Below are 26,359 nucleotides of genomic sequence, written 5' to 3'. Positions count from 1 at the left end.
GTTGAGGTTATTTCCCAGCACATAACCTAGTTCCAGAATGGTGTTGAGGTGGTGGCAGTCTGAACTTCATGCAGGATAAGCTTATCATTTGTGTTTAATCCAGTAATATAGTTATTTGTTATCAGGAATCTTGCTGTTCTTTCAGTAACCCCAGTTTAAATTATTAGGTCTTTATTGTTACAGAGTAACGTCTTGATTGTTACAGAGTAACAGTAATTCTGTTCAAACCATAACAACAAAGTTTAAGGTGATTAAACTAATTTGCTGACTTAAAGAGACATTAAGTATGACTGTGCCTTAGTAGAACAAATGCCTGTCTAGCCTGATAATGCTGTCTCCAGTAGCGTAAGCAAGAATAGCAGCAGGGCAAACAAATACTTCCTTCTAATACTTTCCCAGTCTCTGGTTTTTTTCTGTTTGAGGAGTTTGAGTCAGATGTGGTTTGTAACCTTTAGCGGATTTATCTTTCTTGTGTAGTCTTCCCTTGGAACCATGTGATTTTTCAAGTGTAACCTTGCTAACACAATAAATAAAGATGATTTGTTTTGGTAAAAAATGTTAAGGGAACAAGTAACAAAAATGTTAACAGGGGCATGTGGAAGAAAATCGATTTTATTGCGCTATCTGTGTGTGCATAGAATACCATCAATAAAGTTTAATGGCTATGCGACACAGTTTTTAATTTTACCAGAACCATTTCCATCTGGGAAGATAGTAATTTATTAAGGAGAATTCGTAGGATTTTAACTACATAAAGCAAAATAGTAAATTATGCTCTTAAAAGGTACAGAGAATTGCTAATACCTAATAAGCATGTAACATTTCTTTGTAATGTTCTTGTAATTTCATCAATTAAAATGCCAGATATGATTTACATTTATACATCAGGGATAGCTTCAAGTTCCATTTCTTCAGTGGTCTTTGGCTTTTGAACTTTTCAATGAAATTATTCCACTACTCGCTGTTGTTAAGTTTTAATATGAAGACAGGCATTAGTAAAGATTAAATGCTATGATCATACGTGGAGCAGAACACCTAAGTACCTATTGGATAGCTGTTAAGCTAGTAGCGTTGCCTGGAACTGAAGCTAACTGGCCTGCATCTAGCCTGACAATTCTCATGCCTTTAGGCAGGGTGGCTGTACCCAGATTGTATGTTGGGAATGCTGTCTGCTGCATTTCGACTTCTGGATGTGTCCTGATGCTCTTTGGAAGAGTAGTAGCTGGCACAGGCCAAAGCAGTAGCAATGTAGAGAATCAAGTTCCAATGCCTGGGAACGTTTTCTGTCTCTTTGTCTTACTGATACAGCCATCACAGAATCACAGAATAACCAGGTTGGAAGAGACCCACCGGATCATCGAGTCCAACCGTTCCTGTCAAGCACTAAACCATATCCCTCAGCACCTCGTCCACCCGTGCCTTAAACACCTCCAGGGAAGGTGACTCAACCACCTCCCTGGGCAGCCTGTTCCAGTGCCCAATGACCCTTTCTGTGAAGAATTTTTTCCTAACGTCTAGCCTAAACCTCCCCTGGCGGAGCTTGAGGCCATTCCCTCTTGTCCTGTCCCCTGTCACTTGGGAGAAGTAAACCACTTAAGGGTGGGGGAGGTATTTTTAATCAAAACTTGAGATTAGTATCATTTGTTTTTAACTTACTTGTAGTTATGTAGCCTTACAAGTATGGGATTTTCTTCACAGTCTTTCAGTGAATACTTCATGTTGAAGTAGCCCATCCACATACTTTAGTTACCCCTTTTATATAAGTCATGAATATAAACACCAGTATATACAAGAACTTAACTTCTCTCATTTAAATTTTAAAAAAACCCAAATAACAAAACCAAAAAAAAAACCCACCAAAAAAAAAAAAGCAAAACAAAACCCCAAGAAACCCAGAAGTTCCTAGCAATTTCCATTTTTCTACCATACTCCAAACATGTTGCTGTCAGAGCCATATGGTGACTGTGGCTGCATGTGTTCCTAGTCCTTGCATATTTGCCAGATAGGTTATAGGTCACTGAAAACTATTAACAGAAAAAATATTGAACAAATCTTTTTGTAAGAAAGCTGTTAAACATTAAATTAAAAACTGTAATTGATTAGGTGATGTTGATGGTTAGGAAAAAAGAATATTCCTGGTGGGTTTGCTATGATAAGCTATGAGGAAGAGATTCTCTAAGATTGAGTCCAAGTCGTTTTACAGATGTTGTCACAGTGGCATCTCCTGCTTAACTTCTGTCTGCAGGTACAGTCTTATTTGCACGTAGGTTTTGACACTGAAATTCCTTATATGAGTACTTTGACCAGTTAAAAATCATAAATAAATAGAAGGACAACCCTCACCTATGAGGGTCTTCTCACAGTGTATTTTTCTTCTTACAAAGTACAGTAGTTCTTCCTGCTGGTTTTGAAGAAGGCACTGGATTAGGAGATGCTTGATTTCTGTACAACATTAAGTGATTACAGCTTTTTGCACAAGAATGTTTTGCCCTAACTAGTTAGGGTACAGACATGAGTGAAGCTCAGGGTGCAGACTGATCTCCCAGGTATCTGATTAGCTTTTCAGATATATATACTTTTTTTACCTTATGCTGAATTCGTTACTGCCAGTTTACATTATAGTAAAGTTAATGATTTGCCTCTGTAACTATAAGCAGCTAACTTTCTTCAGCGGCTGATATATAAATGTGCTAGAGTAAGAATTTTTAAGGTCATTCAGATGTGGTTTGTAAAAATGACCTTCCCCCCAAAATCCAAACAAAAAACCTCCACCAACCCCTAATCTTCCTTGTAGGATGATTGATAGGTTCTATGAATTCCGAGCTAGACTTAAGTTAGTAAGCCTGTGAATTTAAATTTGGAAGGTTAGTCTCTTAAATGAAGAGCTGCATCAGCACTTCAATAAGCAGTTAAAAGAAATAATACCTGGTTCCAATATGTATGCTAGAGATCTGAATAAAATTCTAGTCAGTGGAGAGGAGTGTTTTCTTAGTCAAAAGACTTGCATAGATTATTCTTGGACTCTGGAACTGACTGATCAGTTGCCATACTAACATCTGAAACAGAATTCCAGGTCAAAACCTGGAACTCAGACACAAACCATTAAACTGATTTTTTTGTTTGGAAAATAATATAAGGGCAAATATCTTTTGTTTGTTTGAGTAGTGTATAATTAAGCTTTTAAAGGAATTCAGGTAACACTGAGTTTGAGGGGCACTTTTTTCTCTGCGTCAGGATGAAAGTGTGTTGATAGGGTTTGGGTTTTTTTGAGAAATGTTGGGAACATATCTGTTCGAGAAATGTTGGGAACATATCTGTTCAAGAAATATTAGTTTATTTCTGGTAAATAATAATAATAAAAAGTACAGCTCTTATTCTGGAAAAAGGAAGTCGTTTAGGTCAGCGATGCAGGAATAGTCGTTCCCTTAGCTTTCTTAGTGAGGAGAGTTTGGTAAAAATAATACAGTATTTAAAAGGGAGGTGGGGCAAGTGAAAGATATATTTGGTAGTTAGGTGCTCTGGAAAGATATTTTGATGCTGATAGGTGTTCACTGCTTGTTCTAGTGGCATTTATTTTGTGCTGTGACCAGGCATTCTCTTCCTTTGTTATTGAATTGAGTAAGATGAGCAGCATGAGAACAACTTGAATTGATGTGACTGGGGGACAAGATCTACCCATTTCAACTCTCCCACTGGCTGTCATATGAATCCTTTGCAGAAGAGCCCTTATCAAACTTTTCCAGAGCCTGCCAGAGGAAAAGTTTTGTTGTGACAATAAATAATGAAGCCACTTACAGTACCATGCTCACCTAAACACAATAACCTGGTTTTTAAAGCATTTATCCCATGTTTAGGTGACTTATCTTTGCTATGAGAATTTTTAGTGGTGGTCAAACATGCAACACAAGGAGCAGAGCTGAAATCCTAGCTTGGGCTGCAGGATGGGAGGGAGAACTGTATCTGTGTGGAACACTTAAATTGAGGAGGCGTGTTTATGGTTGTTGATTACAGATATTTTAAAAACTTGTTATGTAGACTTTTTTTTTTTTAGATGGAGTGTTATATTTTTTTCTGCTTTCTAGTTAATGATGGCCAGTGGGTTTTAGTGTGTTCAGTATGATGTGGAAAATAAGAGTGACGTTGTCACAGAGGAAGATCTGTATGATTTTATTCTGGTTTTATGGCATTTTTCTTCAGTGGCATTATGCCAAACTTGGGCAATTGTGTGACAAAAAACTAGCTATGTTTAAAAAGGAAAACAACTGTGCCTAAATTGAATAATAACTCCAGTTTAAAAACCATTTGCCTAAAATTTCATGCAACTGAAATATATTTTCCACCCATTTGTTACAGTTTTAAAAATAAGGCACTTGGCACGTAGATTCTCTCTTATGAGACAGTACAAATAGCTGTAACAGCAGCTTACTGAGAATAACTGTTGTATCTTTAGATCCCTATCATACTAGGAAAAATTTGAAAACTTTCTTTTAAAGAAGTATAGGCACAGCTCAGCATAATTTGTGTCTGTTTAAAGAAGTGAAGGCCAGAGCTAGAGACCACTATCAGTTAGAGTGAGGACAAGTCCTAAATTTGCTGATATCCAAAAAAAACAATTTGGAAGGGGTGTGTTATTTTGCTGCCTGAATGTGCATGTAAGCACTTCAAGCTCAAAAGGGGTTACCTGGTTAACCTGTCAGGGACCATCTGGTCTTGACTAGAGTTTGCAGCTTTGCACTACTGTACTAAGAGTGTGATTTCATTCAGGCTAAGGTCTGGAATTGAAGATGCTGCTAGGTTGATGTGTGGGATGATGCTGTTGCATTTGTGTTTCTTTTCAGGTGCACCGAATGTGCTAGAGCTAAGCCTGGCATTTAGAGCTAACGTTGAGTTTTAACTTGGCAGAGGTTGAGAAGGCCTGGATTTGGACAGAGGTCCTGAGCAGCCTGGAGCTAGCTGATTACAGTTCTTTCTTAGGCTACAAGGAATCTATGTAATTTGCATTTTTGATGGTGGTAATACAAAATGCTATTAGGTTGTTAATGTAGCTTTTAGAATGAGTCTTTGTAAGAAGCTAAATTAGTTTTAGACGAACGTATTCATCTTGTGTTTTGCTTTTGGCAAGGGCATCTTCCAAAGTAGTTTTAGTTTTCTTAGGTATCCTGCTGAGTAAAACATCACCTTAGCTGCCAAGTAGAGATTCAATACTAAAGCTTGGGCTCCCCTCTGCTTCTGCAAGGATGCTGAAAGTAAGGGATTGTTTAGTTGTGAAAGGTGTTGATTGGGTTACAACTTGGTCTGATGAAAACAGTTGCCCGGGGGCTGTGTCTCTGTAGGAGATGAAGTGAGGCTGAGCCATATGTGGTCTCAAAGATTACCTTATAAACAAAAATCAATTCAGGTGGCAGAGTACATATTAAGGGCCTATTAACTTGCTTAGGTCTCTCTTTGATTTGAAAAGCACATGTGAGCAGAGGAATAATAAAAGGGAAGGGTTGCCAAAAGCTGTGGAAGGTACATCTTGCCATATCACTGTTGGGACATCTGTTGAGTTGTGGATTTATTTCCTACTAAGCATCTGCTTAGCTTTTGAAGTACATGTTAAGGTCAAAGGAGGGGAGCTTGAAAATGGTTGCATAATGTTTATTATTTTCTTTGAAGATTTTAAAGTTTGATCATACAGCATTTGGACATTTAACAAACGACAAACCTACATGAGTATTTGGCAAACTTCTACAGTTTATAACATGAAGTAGTTGCAGGTTTAGAACGTGAATTTGAAAATACCTTGGGCCTTGCTGAAACTACAGTTTGCAGGTCTCTATATTATTCTTTTTGCATCTGTGACTTGATTGCACTGACCAAAAATGAATTTTCAATTTGGCAGTCTCCGTGTGGCTCAACAACAAAAGAAAATCTCTAGAATTCCAGAGCCATCCAAGAAGGATTTTTGAAAAAACAGAAATATCCAAAGAATTTAGCAATCGGACTGCAATAGATAATTTCCTTACTCAGAAATGAGTTTTCCCAAACTCCTTGTGTTGTAGCTACACTTCTGATAGATGCTTCTGTTTATTTTTAAATTATTTGTGAACAAGGATAAATCAATATGTTCATAGTTCTTATGAAGATTTCGGTAGTTTTGATAGGTGTTAGAGCAAACTGCTGAGCTAGTAGATTTAAATTATTTTGACCCTACCAGCAGTGGTGATTGCTAATAGATTTTTTGACTCAGAGTTCTGCATCTATGCAGGTTTGTCAGTGTGGCATCACTAGTACCAAAACTGAGTACCTGTCTATCTGACAGGAAAGGTTGCACACAGAAAATTCAGTAGTTGCATTGTTCTACTGCCCAATCTATTACTTAGAATAATCCTCAATTACATGACATTCTGCCAAAATCTACATGGTTCTTAAATCAAGATTTGTGGGTGCTTATACAATAGGCCATTTTTATTTTGCTGGTGCAAAAATCCTGAAACTGCCTGTGTACACTAAAAAATGAAAGTTCCTGGGCTTTGATTTTGAAGTTGCTGATCATAGCGTACTTATTTATGTTTTGTGTAGAATTTAAGGATTAAAAGATTACTACCTTAAGAATTTGAAAGTGACAGAAGTATACTTACAGAATAGCCTTCTGATTTTAGTGTTACTGGTAAATATACATGACTGTTATAGAAGTGCTCCATGTCACGTCATGTCATGTCAGTCATGTGGGTGAAGAAATTAAGATTTTTGTAGTATAATGTACTTAAAAAAAAAAAAATACCGACTTCTCATATATCTTGCCTATAGTCCTGGTTGTATTTATGCACGGAGGGAGTTTGGTAGTTGAGCTTGATGGAATGTTTGAATGGAATTACGTATGTTTCTCCAAAGAGTGACATGGATGGCTCTTCTGTGGGGAATACATCTCCTTTCTACACATTTTAACACACACACACACACACACCAATCTCTCCCACCCCCTGATCCTTTGCCTCTAGATTTACCATGACAGAGTATATCCTGTCTGTATGAAAATTAGAGATTACTGTCTAATGATAAGGGTTTAATCTGCAATGAATCAGACATGTGGAAACTTCTGTCTCTGGAATTTTCTGTTTGATCTGAGAGGAATGCCCTTGCTGTGCCCTTCCTGTAATGAAAGCAAGGTAGAGTGAATCAAAGTGACTCTAGATAAGATTGGAATGTGTGCATTGGTTATGCCCCTGTTATAGTTGGTGTTGTGATTCTGGACATATGTATTATTTTACTATCCAAGAGATTAACAGCATAGGTAATCTTTTTTAAAAGATATATTTTTCTTTCTCTTTTAGTTTAAAATATTGGGGTTTTATTGATTAAATTCCAGAGTTAATTACTTAAGTTTGATTATGGACTGTTTTGGTCACAAAGACAGATATTGTCAGCAAAATATTGAACATGCTATGATAATGCAACATGTTTTTTGTTACTGTACATAATTTTACATTGTTCACTAAATCTTCCGTCTTAAAGACATTTGAGGGTTTTTTTGTATGTGTACCATTGTGAGGAATGGCTAACAGTTTCACTCACTGTCTTTATTACAGAATCAGTTAATGATTAACAAATGTCCAGCTGCTTGTGCAAGGAATGTTAATTACTTCAGGGAGGGAGGGAAAGATGACTGTACCTTTGCATAAGAAGTCTGGTATTGTAGTTCACTTTGAAGGTAGTTTGTATACTACAGTACCAATTCTGGTAGATTAAATTGAAATGGGAAAATGTCCTATGCCTCTTTTTGATGTCTGGTTATATGTCTGCTTCCTATGATGTCTGCTTCCATATGTACTTGACTATCTAGTACAGTAATATTTGGGGCTACCTGGGTTTGTCCATGCCATTTGAAAGTAAAAAGTGTGTAAGAAGAGAAGACAACTTATTAAGAAGTGGATTACTTTGTGTATGGATATAGAGAGAACGTGTCTCGGGGGCGGGGGTGAAAAAAGTGATAGGATAGAAATCTGAGCAGTTAATAGTCCCCGCTGTTTCATGGTGTTCCTAATCAGCTCTCTGAACAGGGACTTGAATAAGTGCCGAAGCTCAGAGATCAAGCACCGTTCTTGCAAATGTTAAAAAAAAAAAAAATCTTAGAATTTGCACTTTTCAGCTAGCTTTTTGCTTGCTTAAATATGTTCATGCTGAATGGTGAAATTTTGTAATGAAATTTTGGTCTGACTGGAATCATAAGGTAGGGAAGGGATGTGTGAGAGGGCTCAAAAATTGTTAGCAAAAGATGAGTTGTCAAATTGTCTTTGACTCAAGTAACACATCATTTTTGATGTGCACTATTTCATAAGAAGGCAGCGATGATCACAGTAAGAACAAGATTACTGCATATTATATGGATTAAATTTGGCGTGAATATTGATCCACCATGTGACGATAGGAGGAAATTATGTAAGAAATATACGTTCAGTCTAGTCAAATACAAAAATGGCCAGCATTTGAGAACATAATGTTGAGAACCATCATGCACAGATACAGAGATTTTATGAACTTTTGTCACTGCAGATTCTGTGAATTTCTTAAATAAGGAAAAAATTCTTGAGTGGTTCAGGAGCAGAATGCCTTTTGTGCCTAAACTGTTTGCTAGTTACCTACAATGTTGTAATGTCCTTTCATTTATACTGAGTGCTAGTGTGGACAAAGTGATATACTTTTATTATGGCTCTATGACGATTAAACTGGTTGTTCAGTGGATAGTTATTCACAGCACTCGTCCTTTTTGCTATTGTTACAAAAGGTGCAGTTATCTTCAGGAAAAAAATGGTTTTTGGGGGAATAATTAGGAGGTTTCCAGCAGAGACTCTAATAGAAACTCTGTGGTCTGTTAATCCAAATGCTTGCAGGTTCTACTATTAAAAATTAAATATAGAGTGAATTAATTTTTTTTAGTTTTTTTCCTTTAAACCATTAACTAGTGTTAGTTTCTACTACCTTTAGAAATTTTATTTTCTTCATGGAAATATTGGTTAAAATAATGCAGGCAGTTATCCATTACTTATGTGAAAAAGAATGAACTCATCTCCCAACAAGCATCTAGGGCAATTATAAATAAATATGCTTGACACCTGATAAGTTTTCTAGTTGTAAGTCTCCGTTTTAGATGTTAAGTATTGTTTGTTCAGTGTGCATCTAAGAATTTGCTTTAAAACAGAGGATTTCTCCTTTACTTGATAAGTAATCTTAATCAGATAGAATGAATATATATATTTAGTCTCAAAGTTCTTTGCCTTCAAGACTTTTCTGTCATGAAGTTTTTATTCAAAAACAAACAAGTTCAGGAACATTTTATTGTATGGTCTTTTGTTTATTTTGATTCATGTGCAAAGGTAGATAATAAAAAATAGCATAGCAAATAGTGTAACAGATACTAATCAATGTGGAATCACCTCTGGATACATGAATAGAATTAAAGTCTGAACAAGTAAATGCATACGTTATAGGCTAATAAATTACTTTTTCAGAACAAGGAGGAAAATGTCTTTTGATGCCACTGGGTCCATGATGCTTTATGCTCATGACTGTGTTGATTTGCTTTGTTCTCCCAGCACTCCCATGCCCACAGGTACACCAGCTCTTCTTTGTACACATCAGTCTACTTGGGAGTAGCATTTCTGTTCACAGTAATTAAAAGCCATTCTGCATATAGCTAACTGGTGCAGTAGCATGAACAACAGTAATAACCTGATTTCCACTATTCTTCAGCACTCTACTTGCATTTTGATAGGTATCTTTTCTTGCTCAGAGCTGGTCTGGGAACAATCATTGTTAACTAGCATTTTCTGCAACTGAAAAGAGTCTGGAGACTGAAAGCTTGAAGCAGAATTGCAGCAGTCCAAAACATACATCAGTACAGATAATATGTACATGCTAAATGACAATATTTTTTGTATGCGGGTTAGTCATGAGCCACTGTTGCTATATAGCATAGCTGTAACTCCTTCTTACTGACGAGTGGGACTGCTCTGTTGAACATGCTGGGCCTTCAAAGTTACTTCTGTGGAAATAACAGGAGGTGGGCTGCAATTGTTCAAGTTGGAACCAAAAAAGGTATCTGAGAGAAATAGCTGTGTATATAGAAAGAAGATTACAGGGATACATGGAACAATTTCCCTTATTTAAAATGATCGTTAAACATGGATTTAGAGACAAAAAGTGAGTATAGTTGCAGCGCTGTCCAGGTATTTTAACAGTTTGCAGAGGTCTGAACAGCTAGATCCCTTTGTTTCAACTAACCAGTTTCTGTACAATTAGATGTGTTTCTCTTGTGAATAATTGGCTTCCCATGCGTCTCATTATTTTCCTTGTAGCCTCTTCTTCTGCCTAAGGGGGACCTAGGTTAATCTGTCAACTCCAGTCAGTTTTGAAATTCCTGGGGCCATTTGCAGAGGAATTTCCCCTTCAGAGGCTCCGTTTCTCAGTTAAATAACAATTCGTTAGTGAAGACTGACAGTGAACTTAGAGCGGTGTTGCAGGGTGAAACCAGAGTTCTAAAGAACGTATATGTGTTCATTTGTGTGTGTATATAAGAAGTTCTTATAAACTTTAACAAAGAACACAGAAATTAATCCTTTGCATTTCTTAAGAACGTGCAAGTACACTTGAGTTCTAAAAATTTGATTAAAAACATTTCCTTTGTCTTTGTTTATAAGTAAAGAAACAGTAAGCCTTTAGAACCCTCTACTTGTATCAGCATTACTTACATTTCAGTGGAAATTCTCTGTTGGTTATGAAACTACAGTAAGAGGGCAGAATTTAAAGGTAACAGAGTAGTGTAAGAATAATATCTCAAAAGTATTTTTGGTTAAACATAGTTATTTATTCTAATTTTATGATTCTGTGTAATTGTATTTCTTGGGACCTAAAAACCAGTTGTGTCTTTGTCTGAAGACAAAGATCTGTCCTGAAAAACGGGTTGAATGACTGGAGCACTGCTTTGCATCAGATTCTGTAAGCATTGTTCATGTAACATAGTAAGGGGACCCGCCTTTGTGGGTACTGAGAGCCCACAGGCTTGGCCTAGAATCTGCCGGCAGTTTGTACCATTTTCACTAATATTTTATAAACCTGCTGTAATGTTGATGATGTAGTGCCGTCATGTTTTTTCAGCATGCTTTCTCTCAAATCATGGATGACTGCTCATGTTAACATGAGCTTGCTTTACTTCTGTCTTCAAAGAAACATTGTGATTGTATTACAGTATTTTTTCCTATTGGCATAGAAGTTAACATTTCATTTCCCTAATGTGTACTCATCGGGGGGGTTTTATGTCTCTCCATATCAAGCTTTAGCAACATGGTATTGTTCCTCTGTATAGCAATTATATTGCCTATCCAGGAGCCTGACATACAAGCAGCCTAGCTGACAGAAATAAGCTGGCGCTATTAAAATAACCGTAAATGGGGCTGACAATGGAGGCTGTCTGCTATTGTCCCAAAAGACTTTTTGAACTGGAAGTAATCAGTTGAGTTCTAAGGCAACTCCATCAGGGATCGTCTAATGACAAAATTTCCCCCTTTCACCTCGTGGCTTCCTGAAAGCAAGTTCATAATCTTTGTGAACCTTAGCAAATTTATTACGTTTAGCCCAGACTACCTAGTACTGAACCTTAATTTCTAGGCATAATTTTTTATCTAGACAGTTTTAAAAATGTGGTGTTCTAAAACTTTTTTATAAATGACCTAAACATTTTCCATTCATTTGACTTGATTTTGTACATATGTGCAGAAAGCAGTGTGTCAGGAACTGGAAGTCAAAATGTTGCTGGGTCTAATTATTTACAATTTTTTCTTTTGCCCCATATTTTGTTCTACTTTATGCGTTTAACGAAGATGTGTAAAATTTATTTACTCAATGTTTAAAAATACAGCCTAGTGGAGAGCTTTAACTATGCATGTCTTTGCTTCTGTGTCTTTGTACTGTCTCTAGATGCTTGTTTATGTGATAGCTGTTCTTAACTGTTGAGTATTTTGTATTTCTTCAGATCTTTCTACTGTATTTATAAGCTCCATGTAACAATATCAGTATTGACCCTTTCTCTCCTTCTGCTGGAACACAGTTGAAATTACTGCCATCTCTTCATAGCTCAAAAGTGATACATAAACTGTTCTGAATTTTAACCTTTATGTCAAGATCTGGATTTCAGTACATACTGGAACCCTCTGGATGCCAAGGTTTTGCCCCAAGTGTTTTACTATGAATGCTTTGATAATTTCTATGCATTTATAGAAGTATGTTTGCTAGATTTGACTGGACACTCATAGTGTCCGATCATTTCACCAGCTGTTCTTTCTGTTGTTCCATTGTTGTCATATGCAGTATAGAAAAGTGCATTATTTAATGCACTTAATTAATTTTGAATACAGTAGATTGTTTATTGGAATTTAGGAGGTTTTGAAAACTTGTACTGATATCAGATTTACTGAAGCTATTGGTACTAAACTGGATTTGGCTGTGTATTTCATAACATCTAGACAGTTCAGAGAAGTTAAGTTGAGATATAAAATAGGCCATGATTTCATTATGTTTGAGGTTTTACCCTTTTCAGTTTAGTTTTGTTCCATTAAAATCTCAAATCTTTTCTGATGATGATGGTTCTTATACCCTATTAAGGGTTCTGTGTGCTGTAGAGGGATCATGTACATAACAGTGATATTCTTCCCTTTCTACCTCTTAGAATTTGCAATATCAAGTGCCTGGAAAGAGAGCAGAGAGTGGTAGACTTATAATATTGGGAAGTCTTAACAGCTGCACAATGAACTGACATTTAACAGTTAAAGAACTTGTGCAAACTTGTTACAGTTCCATCAGCTTGTTGATACTGCTAGTAAGAAGTTAGTTACAACCTTCTGAGGTTGTCCTTGAAAGAGTAACAAAAGTTGCTTTCCATTTAACAGTCCTGTCTAAGCATGATTTTTCAGCTGGTAGCACACAAGACAACTTGAAAAGTGTACAGCTTTCTATTTCAAGGAGCTATAAATAGAATTCTATTCAATTTTCTGAGAATCTGCCTTTATAAATGCTGAGAAAGGATGTGTTATTCCAATAGGTTACTTTCAGCTTCTTTTCAGTAATTTTTCCTAGCTTCTCCCAAGAGAATTTTTTCTGAGAATTCTCTGAGGCAGAAATAGTAAAGCTTAAGTTGTTTTCATTGCCTTTCTTCAGTACTTATATATATAACATTTCTTCTTTATTAAAAAGTGGATTAAGACCACTGCATATAAACTTAATGAATGTCTAAAGAAATCTAAAAAAATAAATGTATAAAATCTAATTATGTAACAAGCTGTAACTACTGAAGGGAAGTTTATATTTTCAACAGATGCTAGATGATATTATCTAAGGATTTTTGGGGTGCATGTAAAAATCTTAACTTTATAGCCTGCAAACATGATTTGTTGCAGAATTTTTCAAGGGTGGTTGTGATTTTGTGAGATTTTTATTTTTTTTTAAATTAAAATACAATTAACCAGGATGCATGTGAAAGCTAAAGCCACCTAATTATTTTTTAAATAAATAAGAATGTGTTAACATAATATTCAGCTTTCCCCAGGCAAAACAGAAGAATAATTGAGTGGACAAAAAGAAACAATGAAACTATTTCAGAGTAGAGTGAATTATTAGTTGTGCACTTTCATATTCCTCAGACATGTTTGCAAACAAGTAATCTGAATTCTTCGTGAGTTGTGCAAAATGCAGTATCAATTGTTTGTTGCTAGGTTACAGTCTTCGTAACTGTATTAGTGTTCCTGGAGAAGAGAGATAAGAGCAGTGAACGTTTCTTGTTCATATGTGATTCAGAGGTTAGTAATAGTTGCTAAAACTTTCTGCTTTCCTTCAGGGTCTAACCGAGCACTGGTTATGTTCTGAAACAGTACAGTTTAGTCTGTCTGAATCTTCAGATGCAAGAAGTCTAATATGTGAGTACTTTGCATTGCCAGGGCTAAGCTCTAAATTACTATGGAGCTGAAGGACAAACCATATTTCTCTGGGTGGCTGTTGCTTTTTTGTTCAGTAACATTGTAAACACATAATGCTTCCTGTTCAAAATGTGTATGTGATACAAATAAGGGAGGCTAGCACTATTCCAGCTCAGTTTATTTATCAAGAATATTACTACTCTTCAAAGAGAGATTGTATATACTTTTTATAAGTTCACACTGCCTGCCGCATGTCTTTAGTATTTCAGGAGTTAGAGTGCAGTGCCTCTTTTGGCATTCTGCCTGTTTATAGACTGAGCGAGCTGACATTTCACTTCTGCAAAAAGAATCTCATTCCATTCCTTCTTTAGAGATTGTTTCAAAGAGTTCACAGGATGGAGATTTTGGTCTTTTCAACTGACATTTTAAGTGCTGAATAGTTCCTTGTCTCTGTGGCAGGACATACTTGAAATCTTCAGTGCTTAAGGGTTGTTGGTTTGTGTAGAATATTGTGCTGCTTTTGTTTGTTTTGGTTTTACCAAGTGGTTATTACTTGACTGATCAAATAATATTAAATTTTGTTGATGTTGGCTTTGGATGCGATTTTAGAAGAACTGTAGGCTTAAGGCTCAGTTGTCCCTTAGACACTGGTGCGTGGTAGAGACTTCAGTTACAAGCACAGCAGCCTCAGGTAAATAAAGAATTGGAAGGGGGGACTCAATAGATTCCATGTTTCAAAACCTTCACTTTATAGAACCCTTCATGGTTTGTAGGGCTGTGTCTGTACTTGGCTGCTGCTTCAAGGCTTTTTCCAAAGTCAGATTACAGCAGTGGCCAAAAGTTATCAGAAAGAAGTTAACAGAAATACTAGTAAATTGGCTAGAGAATGGGGTTTTTTATTGCTCTAAAAATGGAAGGAATCTGAGGTATGACACTAGTCACAATTAATAATGCAATCACAGTTTCCCAGTACTGTGGATGGCTGTAGGATTTGTAAATAGTGCACTCCAGTCTGCCATAATCTGTTTTATCTTTTGTAGGTGGGTGCCATAACTATTAATACATCTGCTCTTTTTTTTCCAAGTTGCCTTGTTTTCTCTTACTGTGTCTGACAGGAAGCATAAAGTAAAGAAAAAAAAAACAACAAAAAAACCCTCAAAAACCTGTTGCATAGTACACAGGACTGTACTTGACAACTGTCCTGATGTGATTGTGCCTCTAGAAGTTACACAAGGGGAAAAGGAGAATGAAAGAGTATGGATGTGTTCCTCTTTGAGGCCTCTAGGGACTGCTGAGAAGCAGACAAGCATTGCATCATCTCCTATGCCAGATGCTCTTTCCTGTTTTGGTTTAGTTGTGGGGTTTGTTTGGTGTTTGTATGTTTGGGTTTTTGTTTTGGTTTTTTTTTTTTGGTGGTGCTATGCCCTCTGTATTTATACAGCTCTGGAAAACGCTTATCATGTCATGGTAGGTAATAATCTAAGCAAGAGAGGTGTATTGTAGAAAAGGCAAAAGTAACACATATAAGAAGTGACAAATATGAACAAAAAATCTGCAAAGGAAGTTGTTTGCATATATCTGTGCTCAATCTGGATAGTCTTGAAGAATTGAGCTGTCACTAACTTGCACCACTAGGCAAAGTATGGATTAGAACAGGTGCTATTTTAACTAACGTGACCTGGACAGAAATCAAAAGTTAAAGTTGAAAATGCCAGCTTTGTAAAATGTTTTTATTTTTCTGGAGTGGTTTGGTTGTGCAAGTATGGAGAGCTTAGTAACAACCTGAAAACTATCTGTTTGAAGCCAGAGTATGACAGTATTAAATTTAGTAAGTTTTTACTTAGAATCAAAGCAACTAAACCACTCGCTAATTAGCGAGGCTGGTGTAGTTCTTCTTTGTTTTAACTACAACTAAGCCAAGTTCCACAAAATATAATGCAGAAATTTGACCAGAAGAACTGTAAAATTTGGGAGTTGAGGTTCTTTGGACCCTTGTGCAAATGAAAAACTAATTTCATCAATATTAGTAACTTTCTCAAAAATATATGCAGTATATCTAGAGGTAGCGGAGATTCAAGTAGTAAACAGCGTGTTTAAAATGTGGAGAGCATTTGCCCCAATTTAATTTTTTTTTTTTTAATTCAAAACATTGTGCAGACCTTGGTGATAGCTTGTGCTGCAGTGACTTACTGTTTGTTTAAAATTCAAGACAAAATTGAAGTCTGTGTTAGTGTGTTGACAGACTAATGCCATTGAGGGATGGCATTAAGCGTCCCCCTGCTTATAACAGGCTTAATCTACTCACTTCTAAAACTTCTATTTGGACTGGTTGTTTATTGAAGGTCGTATTTGATCAAAACCTTCATTCATGCAATTCTCTAAAATATTGTCTTTTTTTCCTTCAGAGATGGCTTTTAAAGTAACTGAAGAGACATTTGATTTGCCCAGCTTATTGGAATTTAGATTAATTAAGTTTGTAATCAGATTTCGAGTATCATGTTCCAGGCCAGGGATTTCTCTTAGTTTGTTTCAAACATCGCTCCCAGTGCAAATTTCTGCTAAACTGTGTTTTCATGCTTTGCTGAGAAATGATTGCAGGTTTTGATTTCCATTACAGAATCATTAATATTGTTAATGAGAGTTCTCATGGATAAGCACACTTAAGGAGGATCATCCCTGGGAATTGGGGGTATTATAGTTTGAGTATTTGTTAATGAGATAGAATTGGCGTATGTAAGGCTGTCAGATTTCAGGTGGATTTATATGTTTATTTTTTGTTTTAAGAGTGACTTTAATTGGAAGCAATGTTGTTTCTTGTCCAGAGTGCGGTTAACATTCGTTTTTTTTCTCCGTTGCTGTATTCATAAACCAACTTGTTCCTCTGTATTGAGTTCTGTCCAAATCCTGTTCTATAGTATTCACTTAGGACTTTTGCCTTCTTTTAATGAAATTGATAGAAAAGTCCTATTGCATCAAGTGGGAACAACATCTAGTCTAAAATTTCAGTCATGTGAATACTATAAAATCAGCTCTGATGTTCTCTTGCTGATGACTGAGGAACGTTTCATCACAGCTGTTTTTTACTCCCCTCTGGTAGTTAGTGACAGATACAAATTTCCTTTTATTCTGACTCCCTGAAAAGCTTCAAAATTGCATATCCAGCCAAGTGAAAAATGTTCTTGGAATACTCACTTCACTCTATTTTATGAACAAAAATATTTACAAGTCTTAGGATTACTATACATGCTGAAGATTCTTTAGTGGTGTTCTCTGGGAAACTTCTCAACTTGTCTTGCTACATTAAAAGCAAATGGTTTGTAAAAGTTAAATTTACCAAATTGCCTCAGTGTAGAGAATGGATGGGAAATTCTCTGATTGAAGGTTTTTCTGTGAATGGGAGAAGAATTAAAGCAGACATGAAGCTTTTACAGCATTGAAGATACAACAGCAGCACTTGCTCCCTAAATGTGCTTTGCACTACTTGAAGAAAAAGGTGAAAATAATTTCTAGGAACCAAAATACACTGTTGAAACTGGTAATACTGATCAGCATCTTACTGGTGCTTAATGGATCTAGCCTTAAAACAAATTAACTCTTACTTAGATTGTTTTACTACTTCTCTTTGATATATGAGTTGCCATCATTTTTCTCTCTGCTGTTTTGAGAAGCACTAGAGCTAGAAACCAGTAAATGCATGAACTCAGCAAGTGCTAGCTTTCAGACAGGATATGGTATTATGCAGACCTAACATGTAAAATAGCCCATTATAGTCAATGTTTGCAAAAGCAGAGATGGCACAGCAAACAATGACACTTGAAGGACTGCCTCTGTACCTGTGATTTGGTAGGAGCACTATTGTTTAAAAAAAAAAAAAGGTTGTCTTAGTGAAATTATTCTTCTTTGGGCTTGCGTTTTTGGGCAAACATAGCATAGACTAGAGTTTCCATGCATTGGTATTCTTTATTGTTGCAGAGAAGTTAAAGATGAAGCTATTGGTGTTCTCATTGGCAAAATCAGGAAAGGTTTAGTGTTTAGCTTGCAGAAGCAGGAACAACTTCAACTAGAGTAATAAGAAAAAGATGCTGTTTTGTCATTCATGTTGTATGGTCAGATTGTGAAGTAACATTAAAAGAGAAGAAAAAACAGTACTCCATGTACTTGCTTGCCTTTAGTGTTGATTGTGTTTTGTGACATAAGTGTTGATGCAGAACCAGAAGAAATTCAGGTTTTGGTAGTCGGAGCCTTCCCGTAGCCCCAGGCATGTGTATGGGATCAGTATCTGTTCCATTTTATTGCTGGGTGGAAACAGCAGGAAGAAAGACGAGTCATTAATAGATCAGTCATCCCTTCTCTCACTGTGCCTGCAGGTTTGAGTGATGAAGGAGGACTAGTTGTGGTGGCCTCTCCTCCACCCCCCTCAGTGTGTAAGGGGTGAAGGGAAATTTTTGCTCTCAATCTTCCTGTCCCATTTTGTGTGAGTTTTATATTGGAGAAATGTTATTGTGAATCTTCGTTTTTAATATTGTCCACTCATGTGTTGCTCATCTCTAGTAACTTTTCTAACTTGCAAACATGTCTGTCTATTTGATCTGTTTTGAACTGTGAGTGGGATACATGAAAGCTTTTTTAAGTACCCTTTCTGCCTCTATGAAATGTTCATTCAGGAATTAATCTGTTAATCAGTGTTAAACAGCTATGTAGGCATGTTTGCATATCTGACTGATGATAAAGTCATTTTCCTAGATGCTTTCTACTTCAGTTTGGAATTATAAACAGCAAATACAGGAAAAATGTTCACTCAACAATTTGGAATCTGTTGTATGAGAAAATGGAAAAATAATTTTAGTGAATGAAAGTTCATGTGACTGACCAATGCATGCTTGGAGCCTTCATCCTACAAGGAGGACTCTGTAGGAAATTGGAGGCATTTTAAAGGCAAGAGCTACCCAGCTGGGTAAAAGAACTGTGTTACATGATGTATTCCATGGTCACATGATCAGCCAGATGATGAGCCTTTCATTAAGATTTCTGCAAAAGTCAGTGTGTGTTAGCCACTACCTCTGCTCCCCCTATAATATTTTTACGTCTTTTTTAAATAGAGTCATAGAATAGTTTGGGTTGGAAAGGACCTTAAAGATCATCTAGTTACAACCCCCCTGTGATGGGCAGGGACATGTCACACTAGGTCAGGCTGCCCAAATACTCCTGTTGCTTTTCTTTTTTTTGTGTGGTAAGTTTTTCACTTTTTTCCCTTGTGAAGTGCGTGACTTGGGAGAATGAGTAATTGAGAACTGATAGCCCACAAAAGCAAAATAGGTTCACCCTTCTTCTGTCCTGACGTGGGCTTTGAAAACTAAGGTGGTGAAATATGTAAATGACAGTTGAGAAGACTGTAGGAGGCGAGCTCCTTAGCACAAGACTATCTTTTTACGTTTCTTTAAATTTAGCCAAGGCTATCTTAAAATTAATCTGCCCACTGCTGATGTAGCTGCTGTTAAGAAAGCAGGACAGGTGTAAAATGATAATGGTTGCTTAATTGAGCACATGAGCATGCCTATTCTGTTCTGCATGGACCACAAGCAGCAGAGCTGCATTGTTAGAACCCTAGCTAAAAGGGAATTAATACAGTCTGGTCTTGTGTTTAGCAGGACATGGAGATTTTGCAGAATTTTCCGAGGCATGTGTGGAGTCTACGTAGACTTAAGACTTAAGTGCTTGCATGCCACACCTAGCATTTAGGTCTAGAAATGAGGCTGCAGTATTTAACAACTTTATTTACTCTGAGCAAGTCTCCTACCTGAGGTAGAGGTGTTCAAATATGTAATGTAAGTTTAGTTACAAAAATTAGAACCCAGGTAACTGGGTGGTCAAGGTAGCATGTCCATTTTTAAGAGCAAATTTGTGTACATTACCAATCAGATACTATGTTGGTAGCCACAGCACAAATCCAGTGACTACATAGGATTATTATTTTTTTTTTAATAATAAAGCTGCCATCAAGCCAAACATAACTAATGAGGTGAAGCGACTAGAAACATAAAAAGCCAATGTCTTTAAAATTACCACCTTGGCTTAGATTTGATGATGTTCCTCTGGGGTGGAAAAAAAAAAGAAATTATAAAGCCACCAGTTTGTTTCCAAGAGAACTTCCATAAACTTTATGTATTGCATGTATATTTTCAAATTGCTGTGCCCCTCCTTTTCATTTCAGTTCTGAGGCCGTTTACATTTATATAAAACAAATTTCCACACTGACATCTGGTGGTAGTTCTGAAATGCTCTGTTGCTTGAAGTGCTGTTTATGGGTGCTTTGCAGGTCTAAGAATCCGGTTCTATCCCCTCCAGCTGTTCTGAAGTGATCATATTGACATTTTAAAATCTCACATTATAATCATCAGACCTTTTTTCAGCTTCCCACAAGGCAAAGAAATAATGAATAAATGAGTAATTCCTCAATATTTATCTTCTTTTTCTCAGCCAGTATAATGCACTAAGGTAGGTGTCTGAGGTGTGCGACAGAAAATGCTCAATTCCTTTGCTGTAGAACTCTTGCAAAAGCACAGTGGCATGGTTTTGTTGAGGTCCTGCTTTACTGATGGTGTGTGTATATGTTGTGTGGAGTAATTGAGCTTAGGACAAGGGTGACATCACACATAGTCACATTATGAGACTGCATCCAGAGTCCAAAACTGGCTGTCATGGTGATAGTTCAACTTAAATCAGCTCCAGTCCCCATTAGGCCCAATGTGTCTCAGTATAACAAACAACAAGAGCCATGACAAAGGCCTTTGGAATTTCCACAGAAATCCCTTGCCCTGGCATGAATCAGATTTATTTTAAGTTATATTTAGAAAATATGTCAAACTGGACAACAAAGTGACTGGATCAGGAAAAAAGAAAGTGCAGTTTAATTGTGCTGTGGCTCTGTGAATCTGTTTGATCCCCCATCAAATAGGTTACATCACATTATGTACCTTTTTGGCACGTGCATATTATGACTGCACCTGTAGAGTAAACTGCTGTAAAAATAGATCTATATTTCCCTCACAGTGAATAAAAACTTGAGTCCCTCATTCTTTATTAAGTTCTGGCTCAGTCAAGCTCCTGTATGCTCAGCAGACAGGTTTTTATCAAGTTTGTGAATTGTGTAGCTATCCCTTAAATGGTAATTCATTTCGTGTGCGTAAAATGGAGCTAAGCACTTCTTTCCATTGCCAGAATAACAGGAGGCATTGATTGTTCCTAATGCTACAAAGGGTAGCTTCAGGTATATACCTTTTGGTTTTTATGAAATTTCTGTGAGAGTCCAAATAAACAGATTAAGAAAATACAGTTAAATAATTCATTTGGGCACACAGGTAGGAATGTTTCCTGTTTAAGAAGCTGCTCACTAATATGAATAATGGTAAACAGTTCGAGAGTTTGGCATCTAAATCAGATATGGTATAAAATTCAGTAAGATCAGTGATGAGTAAAGCGGGTCATTCAAGTCCCAAAAGACTGAATTACTCATTATATTTAATCTTTTAGTCAAAATTGGTTTTTTGAATACTGCTAGTTGATCTGATAAATTTCAAAGGATGTTGGAAAGGAACTAAGTAATGTATAATTTTAATGTCTGTAATGCATAATTGCTGAGAACTGTTGTTTTATTTCTTGTGGCTCAATACGTGCCTGCTTCTATCAACTCAGCTTGTCAAATCAATGTCAGTTATTTTGAACTTCTATCCATTTCTGTATACTTATTTATTTAAAGTTTGTTGCTTACTCTATTTTTACATACTTCTGCATGTTTATTGAGCATTTTCTATTTATCTTCCTTCCTATTAAACAGGTATTATTGAGACCGCAGATCACCTGGATCGTGAGACTGCTTCACATTACTGGCTGACTGTTTATGCAACAGACCAAGGCATTGTGCCTTTATCATCTTTCATTGAGATCTATGTAGAAGTTGGGGATGTTAATGATAATGCTCCTCAGACCACAGAGCCAGTTTATTATCCAGAGGTCATGGAAAACTCGCCTAAAGATGTATCTGTCGTTCAGATTGAGGCATTTGATCCAGATTCTAGCTCAAGTGAAAAACTAACCTACAAGATTACAAGTGGCAACCCACAGGGATTCTTTGCAATAAACCCCAAAACTGGTAAGTACAGTACAGTGTTTTATCTTACAAATGAATGAATCAATGTCTTTGCATAAATGTATAAACCAAACAAAACCAAGTTATTTGGTTTAACATTGTTAACGTTGTTAACTATTCTTTCAAATAGTTAACCTGGTGTCTTGGGCTGTGTCAATATTGGTAAGTTATACAAAGAAGTAGAAGAGGATTTGAGAGTGAAGCAGTTGGTTCAAAGTACTTCATGTCCACATCATATGTGTTTTGGGAAATTTTACTTCAGAGTAGCTCCACTCTAGACTGGTCCACACCCATGTCATTTTTTTTTTGCTTTCATAGTGCAGGAAATATACTCTTGGAATACATATTCTAGCTTAGTTTCATCTGAACTGTTTTTAGCCGTCTCAGTCTTACAATTTTCACGCATAGTTTTCTTGACAGGCTTTTTTTTCTCTGGGGCAGTGTTGATCTAAGCAATGCAAGCCATTTATTAACTGCGAAGTCATTTGTCCCACACTCACACGGGATTATCTTTGTAAGTAACTGTTGCTGCTGTAAGAGACCTAAAATCTGGAAGATAAATTGCAGGTGTGGTTATTACGTAATAAAAAGAACTCAGTTCACTAGTTCAATTAGACTCTCAGTTCAGTAGCTGTTTGGGAGGCTTCAGAAAAAAACATACAGGGGTTTTAATAGGATAGTACAAATGAAACAAAGTGACCTTTTACTAACTGTGAATTACAAATACTGAAATGTGTGTAGGGCAGAAAGGTGGGATACAAATAAAATAATCCATTTTAACTGAAGTTGCAGAGCAATTTTGAAAACAAAGTAAAGGTTGCCTACCATTCCTTGGTTCTGAATGAAGGTAGAGAAAGTAGGACATATACTAGATGCTTTTTCTACAGATTGTCCCTAATGGTAAAGGGTTTAGTTTTAATTAAATAATACTTTTTGGGTAGGGTGCAGCTTAGCTTTTCATATGTTACTTTTAGGTACTATTTCACAGTACAAACTACAGGATATGCTACGGATTCACTCAGCTAGAAATTTCTTCTCAGAATCCAGAGATTTTTAGACTAGAGGTATAGAGAATTACTTTCTGTAACATACTTTGTAAATAAGTAGAAGGGAGTATTAGAAACCTTATCCCTTTAGCTCTTGCTCATTTGTTGAGGGAATTTAAGGGGATAGAAAGGAGCGAAAATTGTGTGGAAATATGTTTTGAAGACTGGGTTGACACTGTGGCCTTCATTCTGTTTCATAGTTGTTTCAGTTTAGGTTATGAAAGAATTGTGTGCTTTATCAGCTGTAATTGCTGTCTCAGTGAAGTTCTGAGTGCAAAACCAGGGACATTATTTGGGTTATTTCTGACAGTAAGTTCTTTGTCAGCATGTGCTGCATCTGCTTGTGAAAACATTGCCAAGAGGGACATATGAAATAGCTATAGCAACAGATCTTTAACATTGTTGAAGCCTACATCTAAGTACTGTATTTACAGAAGCATTGGTTTTAGAACAAAGGCAGCCTAAGAAGTAAAACAAGAAAACTTCAACCCCAAAGACTTCTAAATTGAACGCAGAAACTCACTCTGTGTATGTGTTTTATTGCTATTTGTATTTCTCTGCTTACACATGATGCAAAATGAAAAAAAAATCTGCTTATCTGTCTACTTCCTCACTCTTTCTGGTTTTGAAGAGTACTGTTTTCTTGCTACTTTGATATTTCTTGTCACTATGAGTAAAACTGTCAGTTAGTTGTGTGGAAAGAACAGAGTGACTGCAGTCCTCAGACTGCAAGTGAACATCAACTCTGTCTTACTCTTTACTGTATAATTGGCCAACTTTTCTTGATTGCTGTTACCTTTTTTTTCTGTATCTCATTTTCTCTTCCTCTTCCTTATAGTCATTTCCTACCTGCTCTGCCTTCTGTATCATTATGCAGCATTTTCGTAACTTTATTTTAAAAAAGACACTTACATGCCTTCCTTATCTAAGTTTTGAGATGAAGAAACATCTTTATTCCTATTTAATGTATAGAAAAATTAGAGTGGCAGAAGATTGTGACTTGTCTTCAGATGGAGTTTCTAGTTTTCCACATCAATAGGTTACTGCCTATCTCATTTATGTTAGAAAGGCAGCTTGAGGGAGCTCAACACACTATAGATGGTTAAGTGATAAGGAACACTTAATAGAAAGCTAATAAAGATTTTCTGTCAAGAGAGTTTCTTACCTACCTTCATTGTAGCACATGTACTGCAGAGGCAAGCAGTACAGTCTGTAGTCCTTCTCAGCTCTGTGTTAAAGGGGGTGGGGGAGACCAATGCAAAAAATCCAGATGGAAGTAATAATTATTTCATTATATTTCAGAATAAAAGCACTAAGAAGAATAGAATCTTCCTCTGATTTGCTTTCAGCAGGAGATGGGTTTTTTCCTTCTAATATAGTTAAAATTATAAAGCTGAGTAAATTAATTTTTCTATTACTGTTAAAATTGTAATACTAAATAGACATAATAAACTTAGAGAGGAAGAGACAAGGTGCACGGAGGAGAAGAGAGGGGAAACCTCTTTGGCTGTTTTCTGTTGTGTTGCCAGAGTGCACTCCTATATAAGCTCAGTGAATATTAAGTAGCTAATTCATTTATATGGTCTTGCTATTAGATAGGACACTGCATTTCATGAGATCTAATGAGCTGTCTTGTGTTTTCTGTTTGTGTTCTGTTTGAAACTATCAATCTGTAGTAAGCGTAAACGTAGTGATGAGTTTTGACTGAGGTTGTCAGGATCATAACTTCTCAAATCTCTCTTCTCCCTATGAGAAATCATATATGTTTAACCTGAATAGATCTTATTTGGAGGTGAAAGTTGTTTCATTAGGATTGGGATAAAGAGTTGTACACTTTGAAGTACAGTAGTTATTGTTGTAGTTGTAACTCAGTGTGTTTTATCTCCCTCAGTTAATTAAAGTAGGTCTCAGCTGAACAGTACATTTGACTAGGATTAGTGAGATAGAATTCTTCCTTGTTTGCTTATGCAGGTATGTTACCCTTGTTGAACCTTGTGAAGCTATCACACTGTAAGGTATTTGTCAAAGGAAGATAAATCCTCATACGGCCCCAAGTTTCCTTTCCAGCCAAAGGGGAAAGAGGGCTGCAATATGAATCAGAACTTTAACTGTATCCCATGATAACATTGAAAGTGACAGAGCAAAAGAGTTAAGCGTGTACGACCTTTTTACTTGGGGCCACTGTGCAACTGTAATGGTGTTCAGTCTGAATCAAAGAAAGGCTAGTATGAGCATTCTTAAAATATAGGGCAGGTGTTAAAAATGTATTTTAGCTGATTCTATATTATCATTTCCTCTCCAGGTCAAGAACCCATCTTCTTCTGTCTCTTTATAGAATTTAACACTATGGCATTGTGGTCCATGGCTCCCACACGTAATAGTAGTACAGGTTATAAATAGCAATAACCTGTGTGTGTAATCTTTGTCAAGTAAAATACTACTTACAGAGAACAAAAAGTTGCCAGTCAATTTCCAGAATTTTATAGGCTCCGCATTAAGATGTCTGTGTCTTTGTACAATAATCCTGGATTTTTAGATGGTAAAACTGAGTGATGTGCACCTACATAGGATTTTGTTCATCTTTCAGAGAAAGAAGAGATTTCTTTTCACAAGGAGAACTATTGACTGACCGATCTGTTTCTCTGAAATGGTACTGGCTGAATTAGTATCTGTATGCTTCGTACCATGATCCGTTTCTGAGTACCCCCTTCAACAAATCTTCATTGCCACTTAAAAACACCTTTCTTATTTTATGTAATTATAAAATAACTTCAGTAAACATTGCTAAATTTTTCTCTGCATGCAGGAATGCTGTTTCACTTTTTGGAGTAGGATATATAACACAGGACACTTTGTAATCTTTTCAGATATACCTGGCCTTTCATTAAAGCAAATGAAATATAATTTTCTTTAGTTTGAAGTTCCCATGTAATGAAAAAAGCTGCTGTGCATGTGAGCTGGCAAGGTGGCATAAAAATAGTTTCCATAATATTATTAGCAGAAAGAACTAAAGCAAATACTAATGCCACAACTTTAATGCTCAACCCGAACACAACTGGAGACAAATATATAAATTATGATAGCTAATTTATATCTGCCTAAATTGCAAAATAGCTTGTAGTTTAATATGGAAGTAATTGACAAAAACGTAAGAGTTCCAAGGCATTTTAATATGTTTAGAAGGAAGGAGCTGACTTTGGCAGAATTTGATAGATGTCTAG

At 36.4% G+C, this 26,359-nt stretch overlaps 1 protein-coding gene across 5 annotated transcripts in view; it reads left to right on the top strand.

The window, feature by feature from the left end:
* The window catches only part of FAT1 (FAT atypical cadherin 1), a 110,384-nt gene that overhangs the window by 14,803 nt on the left and 69,222 nt on the right, over positions 1-26,359 (top strand). For all 5 annotated transcript variants that reach the window (XR_011337376.1, XM_069855945.1, XM_069855944.1 and 2 more), the window contains one exon: positions 21,781-22,095. Coding sequence is in view for 4 of the 5 variants with exons in the window: in XM_069855945.1 (XP_069712046.1) it covers positions 21,781-22,095 (315 nt within the window). In the remaining variant the exon portion in view is untranslated. The remainder of the gene's footprint in view (positions 1-21,780; positions 22,096-26,359) is intronic.

The sequence above is a fragment of the Phaenicophaeus curvirostris genome, chromosome 4, assembly GCF_032191515.1.
Source record: "Phaenicophaeus curvirostris isolate KB17595 chromosome 4, BPBGC_Pcur_1.0, whole genome shotgun sequence".
NCBI classification, from domain to species: Eukaryota; Metazoa; Chordata; class Aves; order Cuculiformes; family Cuculidae; genus Phaenicophaeus; species Phaenicophaeus curvirostris.
The sequence above is the reverse complement of the archived record's forward strand: the minus strand, read 5'-3'. Positions and strand labels throughout refer to the sequence as shown.